This window comes from Mesocricetus auratus, unplaced genomic scaffold, assembly GCF_017639785.1.
Source record: "Mesocricetus auratus isolate SY011 unplaced genomic scaffold, BCM_Maur_2.0 Super-Scaffold_100019, whole genome shotgun sequence".
NCBI classification, from domain to species: domain Eukaryota; kingdom Metazoa; phylum Chordata; class Mammalia; order Rodentia; family Cricetidae; genus Mesocricetus; species Mesocricetus auratus.
Window position 1 is genome coordinate 13,080,635 of NW_024429200.1, and position 8,598 is coordinate 13,089,232.

Below are 8,598 nucleotides of genomic sequence, written 5' to 3' on the forward strand. Positions count from 1 at the left end.
CACAGACTCTCTTGTGCTCAAGATGGCTTCTGCTCCCATAAGCAGACAGCATCAGCATCCCTTCCTTTCAAAACGGTGTGAGGAAATGTAGTAAAATATGCAATGTCTGGAAGGCAGCCATCGAAAATGAAGCTTCACTGTGGTATCTAGACTTCTTCAATGTTCAAAAGGATCAACAGCTCCAGCAACCTTAGAAGTTGCTATGAGGTGTGTCTTCTAGTAGAAGCCATCAACCCAGGTTTATGTCTCTCTTTTCAACATGTAGGACCAGATCCCAGGGTCTGAGGGTAGAGCTGAGCCCCAAATTTACCCCCAGAGCTTCCTGGAAAGCATAAAAAACAAGGGTAAGGCTTTCCCTGAAGTTCTTTGAAAGAATCGTTTGATGGGAGCTTGGAGAACTGAACCCAGGACTTCCTGATAGTGAAACCTGAATTTGAGACCCAGAGTCTCTGCCTCAAGTGTGTCGATCAGGCACTGGGAAGGCTTAGGATGGGCCAGGTACCACACTGTTCACTTGAGGAAGAGAAAGTCTGAGCACTGTGAAGAATGGTCCCTTCCACCTCTCAGACCTTCTTTAATAGATATGTGGAAGTTAGTTCCTACTCCCCCTCCAACCTCCTCACCGGGAAAGATCCAGCCCTCAGCTGACCCAGTGATGTCCATCGCATAAAAACTTAACAGAATTGTAATGTTTTAGTGCTAGTCAGCCTGATGAGCCTGTCACAAACATTCCATCCCTTGACCATTTCAAGAGACCACACTTAAATAACCCTATATTGTTGCAGAACCAGATCAGAAGGGAAACTTCTAGAAGCTCCCCCTCCCAGCCTGCCGGTTGGTTTCCTGTCTTTCTGTGAGGAGAACCAGTGGGGAGCATGCAGCAGGACGGTGAGAGGTCTGGGAAAAGATGGGGGAATATAGAAGGGTTCAGAGATGGAATGCAGCCCAGGGCTTGGCTCCCAACAACATAACTTCATTTGTCCTTAGCCAGTGCTCTGGGCATAGTTCTCTCCAGCTGCTCTGTCTCTGCTTTCCTCAGTTTCCTTCGGGTTAGGACATAACCAGCTCCTAAGGAAAGTGGCTTGTTTTGAGGACCCTGGGAAAAGGTGGGCGCAGTCTCAGAGAAGGGCATCCTGTATGGAAGCAGACCAGGATGAAAGCACGGGTAGCCTTCCGCACGGGCGGGTGAGGACCTGGACACACGCAGTGTGCTGAGTTTACCTCTAATACTCAGGAATCAGCAGTGTGAATCAGCTGGGGGGACTCTTTGTGAATGGCCGGCCTCTTCCTCTGGACACCCGGCAGCAGATTGTGCAGCTGGCAATGCATGGGATGCGACCTTGTGACATCTCTCGGAGCCTTAAGGTAGTGCTAAACCCTTTATCCCGTGATGGAGTCAAGAACCAGACACCAAGGACCTCCCTTAAGGCAGCAGTTTGGGGCTGAGCCCCAAGGGTCTCCTCCTAGAAGACCCTCTTGGAGGTCGGGAAGCAGAGTTTTAGGTGCCTCTCAATTCCATAGCTTGGTTCAGTTACTCTCTCTTTGCCTTGTAGCTTCCTCCTGTCCAAGCAACGCTCAGCTTCCTTCTACCTATCATGTCTTCTATGTCCTGTTCTTGCTTCTCACCTGACTCAGGTATCTAATGGCTGTGTGAGCAAGATCTTAGGACGCTACTACCGCACAGGTATCTTAGAACCCAAGGGTATCGGGGGAAGCAAGCCACGTCTGGCCACACCGGCTGTGGTGGCTCGAATCGCTCAGCTAAAGGACGAGTATCCAGCGATCTTTGCCTGGGAGATCCAACGCCAGCTTTGTGCCGAAGGGCTTTGCTCCCAGGACAAGGCTCCCAGTGTAAGTGCCTTCTCCCTACCCTGGGACTTGCTAGTAGACGGTCTGTGGGGAGAAGGAAATCCCTCTTTTCTTTGTAATTTTGTCATCCCAGCCGGTGTTAGGGGAAGCTGGAATCGGCCTGTTGACTCACAAATTGCTCTTCTGAACAGTGATGGTGGTTAGGGAACTGAGGAGGAAGCATGAGGAGAGGAGGGGGGAAAGCTTGCCTTGGGAATGGGGAGTAGGGGGCAAAGGCAGACACCATTTTCCCAATGTGTACCCCAACACCCCCAGGTGTCCTCTATCAACAGAGTCCTCCGGGCACTACAGGAGGACCAGAAGTTGCACTGGACACAACTCAGATTACCAGGTGCGTCTTAGAGTTGCCAGCAGAGATAACAGAGCCAAGTCCTTAGCATTTTATTGCTCTTCTTTCTGCCCACCGTGAGGAATTCTTTCTTTTCAATTACCCTGCCAACCCGCCCTTAAAGAGGGTCTAGCAGGTGGCTTTAGTCTCTCCAGGTAGAATATGGAAGTTCGGGAAAATGAAATTCCTTGCTCAGTCATCAGCCAGTGGTTGGCATGTCTCAGAACAGAGCCTAGATCCCTTAACTCCTAGATTCACACTAATCGTGAGGGCAAGGCTAGACCCGGCCTGCCACACCCTTCCTCTGCTTCCTGTTTAGCTTCTCAGAACTTCACCCGTATTCTATGGGGTCGTTCAAGCACGGGGCAATTCTGTTCTCCCCAAGTAGCCCCACGATACTGAGCACATTGTATAGCAACTGCCAAGGAACTGCATAGTCCTCTATGCTTCTGTGCCTGTGTTGTCTAGCGAGAGACCACATGTAGCCAGGGAAGCCGACATCACAAACGCCACAAGACATTGTCCTCTTTTGTAGCTGTTTTGGCTCCAGCTCCCTCCAGTCCCCACAGTAGCTGTGAGGCTCCCCGAGGTCCCCATCCAGGGACCAGCCACAGGAATCGGACTATCTTCTCCCCAGGCCAAGCTGAGGCCCTGGAGAAAGGTGCTGGGCTGGGGTGAGCGGTGGAGCTGGAGGTCCTCGGTATGGCAGCAAGGCCACAGTCCTGAGACTTGTGGGAAAAGGCTGAAGGGTACAGGTTGTGGGCGGCTTGGCCTTGGGAAGAAGGGTTACTTGGGGTTTTAAGAGGTAGGGAGTGGGGATGGACAAGAGACCGTGCCTTACTCCCGCCGTGGGAACCTCTGTCTCTACAGAGTTCCAGCGTGGGCAGTATCCAGACTCAGTGGCCCGTGGAAAGCTGGCTGCTGCCACCTCTCTGTCTGAGGACACAGTGAGGGTGAGTGATCTCTGAAACACTGTGTGAGGAAACTGTAAAGCAGAAGAATGTACTGACCAGGGCTTTGGGTCTGCGAAGACAGAAATGGCAGCAAGAGGGCGGGGGAAAAACTTATTTAGAAAAAAATGAGAGATGAAATCCTCCTTGCTTTTCTGTTGATTACTCTCCTCCTTCCCCCACCCAAGTCTTTTAGGTGAGGAAGGAGACAGAGAAAGAGCAAAGGCCAGAGCGGGAGAGAGAGTGTCAGAGAGGAGGAAGTCTCTGCTTCCTGAGTCCAGGCACCAGGGACACATGATGAGAGCAGCTGGTGCCAGGGGCTGAAAACATCGCCATGATACAGTCCCTGTTCTCTCTCAGGTCTGGTTTTCCAACAGAAGAGCCAAGTGGCGCAGGCAAGAGAAGCTGAAGTGGGAAACACAGTTGGCAGGTGATTTCTGTGCATATCTGTCCATCAGTCCGTCTGTCTGTCTGTCTGTCCATCCACACATCCACACACCCATCTATCCATCCATCCACCCACGCACGCATCCATCCACCCCCACACACATCCATCCACCCATCCACATTTACATAGCAATCCTCATGTGCCTGGCTCTGTACTAGATCCTGGGCATGCACAGACGCTGTTCTTAAGGACTGCTCAGTCCCTAGGATCATCGCTTGAACTTAATTATTATGCCTAGTTTCCTAAGACCTGTTCTGGGAAGAAGGCAGTCTAGTCGGTGACATCTGTCTCTCCCAAACTCTGCAGGAAGCTGCTACTTTTCCTGGCACCTTTGTCTTTTGCCATACCCCAGGTCCCCATGCCTATTTTTTCTCTCTGAGTGGATCAACCCTCACTTTGTAGGTGTGTCTCAGGATCTGATGGTACCAAGAGTTCCCCCAGGGACCACTTCTGCACAGGTACTTGGGAAGAGAGGGGGAGTTCATGAAGATATCACATGACCTCTCCTGTTTCTGGTGAAGGCCTGGGTAAAATTCATGGACAGATAGCCAAGGCCTTCCCAGTGCTATCCCCTGGTCTCCCATGTGAATGGCATCCTCTGGACTGTAAGACACAGTCTGGGGGGCAGGTGGTCTCGGGGGTCATAGAGTCCAGTCCTGGTTCCCAGGCTTTCTGAATAGGAAGACTCACTGGCGGTTGAGAAGACACCCAACTTTGCTTTCTCTAGCAGTCCCCTGGCAGTGTGCCCTCAGCAGCCCTGCCTGTGCTGGAACCACCGAGTCCTTCCTTCTGTCAGCTGTGCTTGTGGATGGCACCAGACAGGTCTTCCAGTGACACCCCATCCCAAGCCTGTCTCCAGTCCTGCTGGGGTAAGAATAGAGAACGGGGTGTGTGTGCCCAGAGTCTAGTACAGATCCTGCAGGGTGTGGGAAGGGGTAGTCGTGGGTATTCTTCACCTTTTCTGTGGGAGGGTGTGGTTCTCCAGTTGGGGATACCAAAGGAATCTCTCAAAACAGCTTCCCTCATTCCTTGTGCGGCTCTTAAAGCTGGGAAGTCCATAGTAGCTCTGGCACCTACAGAAGGCAAAGGAAGTGGTATTGAGCTCTGAATATATATGCCCTTAGGTAAGTATGTCTCAGCCTGACTCCTCAGTGACTTTGAGAGGCCTGCAGGACCAGTAAGTCTGACGTGGGTGCCAGCCAGGTGCTCAGCAAGAAAAGCACTTGCTACTGAGCCTGATCCCAGAAACTCACACGGGAGAAGGAGAGAATCGACTCCCACAAGTTGTCCTCTGGCTTCCATGTGTGCTTAGCACACGCTGTGCACATACAGACATTTGAACACACACATTAATGGATGTGTGTGTGTGTGTGTGTGTGTAAGAGTCTAAGTCCCCCTGCTTGTGCACATGCAGGCATGCTTTAAATACATGCATGCACACCCATAGTGAATAAATTAACGTGGGGGAACGCCCATGCTCCCCAGAGTCTTGCATGGTGTTACCCCCATTGTCACCTTTGCTCTTCCTGCCAAGGGCCACTAATCTGTCTGGTACCCCACTGTTGCCAGACTTGGAGTAAGGCGAGAGGCCCAGAGATAGGTAGGATCTAATGCCGTTACTTTCTCCCACACAGATAGCCACCCCCTTCTTCCTGTGACTTCTTCTTCACGTGTGGAGTTTGCTTGGCCCTGCCTCGCCAGCCCTCCTGCGTATCATCTGATTGGAGGGCCAGGAGAAGCGGCATCAACCCATTACTCACACTGGCCACAACAGGCCTCCCCTTGGAAGTAGTAAAAGCTTTTTTAAAGTTAACAACGGTTCTCGCTGTTATTATTCTTTTCTCATGAACACCAATGTCTATCTGTCTGTCTGTCTGTCTATCATCTATCTTTCTATTTTCTAATTATTCATTGTATGTATGCATTGTATCCAGTCATATTTATCTGTATAGAAATGAATCTATCTGTCCCATGTATGTAGGTGTATATTGATCTATTTAGATGTTGGGGTTTCACATGCACACATATCATATTACGTCATAGCACTTCATCCTTAAGTCCTCCAGCACAGGTCTACAGAGAAAAACTAGATCAGAACCTTACTTATATAACTAACCATAATAGCCATACCTAAGAAAATTTACTATAATTCTTTTATTTGTTTTCACTGTATTTTTATTATTATTATTTTTCAGGGTCTCACTGTGTAGCTCTGGCTGTCCTGGAACTCACTATGTAGACCAGGCTGGCCTCAAACTCAGATATCCTTCTGCCTCTGCCTCCCAAGTACTGGGAGGCCACCACACTGACAAGACAATTTACTATAGTTCTTTTATTGTTTTTGTTTATTTGTTCGTTTTGATTCACAAACTCACTATGCAGCTCTGTCTGTCCTGGAACTCACTATGTAGACCAACCAGGCTGGCCTCAAACTCATGGAGGTCTGCCTACCTCTGTCTCCCAAATACTGAGATTAAAGGTGTGAGCCACTACATCTGCCAAGACAATTCACTATAGCTTTTTGGTCTAAACAAATGAACATCGATTTCCTAATTGCATATGTCTTTTTGCCATAGCATCAGAGTGGAAATGACGTTTTGAGATTCTGCTCTCAATTGTTCTCACTCCAGGGACACACTTGAGTCCCAAATCTTCTCAAGTGTGTCGGCAAAGGAAGCTCCAGACTTATAGGTGGTCTTGGGATGAGGGGAGGGGAAGAAGCTAGAGAAAAGAAGTTGAGTAAAGGGATATTTATGAAGGAAGACCGGCTTGTGTTTCTATATTCTTTGTCTCTTCCCTTCCTCCCTGCCCCTCTCTCCCCCAAGTAATCCCAGCCTGGCCTTGAATTCATGATCCTCCTGTTTCAAATGTCCAAGTACTAGAATGATAGGCATGTTCTGCAAATTCCCATCAAATCCTCCCTCTTCTGAAACACAGAGGTTGGGTAATGGTGGTGACGACAGGAGTGGGGGTGGGGAGCATGCTTGTGTTTCCACTTGGAGTCATTCAACAAGACTTATTAGCAAATCCCCCAAAGCTGGCTGTTCAGGAGCTAGTGAGCAGCCACACATGTTTGTATGTAATTCACATTCAAACGAACAGTTAGCTACCACAGAGCCAGCCACGTTGCAAACACCACGTGTGGGTTGTGGCTTTTGCTCTGGACAGAACAGATCATGGAGCATTTCCACCAACAGAGAAAGTTTTATGATGGTGTAGCCCTGAATGCCATTTGATGACTAACACTACCCAGCCTGGCCCTCCCTTGACTTCTGTGCTTTTGAGATGGAGATCTGCTTGATAGAGCAGCCTAGGAAAGGAGGCAAGTTATGGGAAGAAAATGTGCATAGCACAGTTAGAGAACAGCCACTTGCTTCAGCAACAGGCCTGATGTCAGCAATGGCCGGGCCTGATGTCAGCAATGGCCAGGCCTGATGTCAGCAATGGCCAGGCCTGATGTCAGCAATGGCCGGGCCTGATGTCAGCAATGGCCGGGCCTGATGTCAGCAATGGCCGGGCCTGATGTCAGCAATGGTTGGGCCTGTCTTATTTCAGCTGAGGCCCATGAATGAGCACCAATAAGCAAATAGGAAGGGTCACTTGTGGGAAATTGGACATGATTGTGTGTGTGTGTGTGTGTGTGTGCACGCGCGCGCGTGCTCATGTTTGCACACAGATGTTTACCGGTACATGCACCTTCCCATGGTGCCTGTGTGCATATATGTTTACAGAATGCTGAGGAAGGGCTTTCATATTAAATAACCTGCAAAATGTCTTTCTTATCTCTTTAGATATAAAACTTGTTTTGCAGGAGAGTCTCATACTGACCAGGAGAGATTTGAACTCTTGAGCTCAAGTCATTCTCCGGCTTCAGCCTCTCAGGTTGCTGGGGCTGCAGGCACAGTCTTTCTGGCATAGGTCTGTGTTTAATGCCATCTTGGAAAAGAGGCTTCCTACTCCTTAGCACTTTATACTTAACATTAAATTAAAAATGAAACATTTCATGTATACTTGTTTCTTGTTTTTCAAGACATTGTGTAGCATTGGAGCCTGTCCTGGAACTCGCTCTGTAGACCAGACTGGCCTTGAACTCAGAGATCCACCTGCTTATGCCTCCTGAGTGCTGGGGTTAAAGGTGTGCGTCACCACCACTGGGCTTCTTTCATGTATCTCGAGAAGAAATACTGAAACCTAACACCATTTTCCTCTGTCTAAAGTGAGTATCTTTCATATTTTTATTTCAGCTTTTCTTATCAGAGAGCTTTAAAAGTAAGCATTTACTGTCATGGAGCAATTTGCCCAAAGTTGTGGACGTGGATGCTGGTTTTAGGTTTTAAAGCACTTCCAATCCTGATTGCAGCAGAAGGAAGTTTCACATGGGTCCTTTCAGCACCTCTGTACACAGTTGCTTAACCTTAACAAAAGCAAAGACCCGAGCTCAGTTTGGGCTGGGAGGTGAAGTCTAAACTAGGATTTCATGGTATTGCTTTGCTTTCTCATTGGGCTTATTTTTGTAGTCACTTTGTATTTATGGCAAGTGATTTGGGTTTTGTTTTATGACAGTGAGAAAAAAATACCCCTTTCTAACGGAATGTGTTTAAGAATCTACGTGAATTAAACCAACAGGACAAGTGGTAGGTAGATAAGGGCTTGAGTAATGAAGGCAGTGCAAGCAGGCACACATTTCAGGAGTCCTGCTATAATGGTAAGAACAGTAGACATCAGTCCCATTTGAGTCAGAGGCTGAGCTCTGCAGCAATGAGTCATGGGCCCTTGGCCAAGCACTCCAGCTCCCTGCAGAGGTCAGAAATGGCGAGGGAATTACTCTACTCCTTATGTCACTGCATCAAAGCCAATGATACTTCGAAGAGGCTTGGTGAACAGCCAGGAGGTGAAAAGGAGGGCTGTAGGGACACATGTTAACACCTGTACCCATGTTCATAAGAGTAACATTCCTTCATTGTTCTAAACATTGTTATAATAGTCTTTGTTTTCTGAAATTG

General features: G+C 48.6%; 1 protein-coding gene across 1 annotated transcript; it reads left to right on the plus strand.

Annotated features, from left to right (window-relative positions):
- The first annotated feature begins 782 nt into the window (after positions 1 to 782).
- Pax4 (paired box 4) lies at positions 783 to 5,408 on the plus strand. The gene is made up of 10 exons (XM_040728676.1): positions 783 to 888; positions 1,235 to 1,365; positions 1,636 to 1,851; positions 2,125 to 2,200; positions 2,733 to 2,858; positions 3,068 to 3,150; positions 3,508 to 3,577; positions 3,998 to 4,053; positions 4,323 to 4,464; positions 5,230 to 5,408. The coding sequence occupies exons 1-10, from the start codon at positions 876 to 878 to the stop codon at positions 5,385 to 5,387; spliced, it is 1,071 nt and encodes a 356-aa protein (XP_040584610.1). The 5' UTR covers positions 783 to 875; the 3' UTR covers positions 5,388 to 5,408.
- Positions 5,409 to 8,598: the final 3,190 nt, after the last annotated feature.

What these genes read in the sequence shown, in the direction of transcription:
- Pax4 (XM_040728676.1), top strand. An exon ending in TGTCTGAGGACACAGTGAGG is followed by an intron (nt 3,151 to 3,507) that starts GTGAGTGATCTC and finishes GTTCTCTCTCAG; the next exon opens with GTCTGGTTTTCCAACAGAAG. An exon ending in CAGGGACCACTTCTGCACAG is followed by an intron (nt 4,054 to 4,322) that starts GTACTTGGGAAG and finishes TGCTTTCTCTAG; the next exon opens with CAGTCCCCTGGCAGTGTGCC.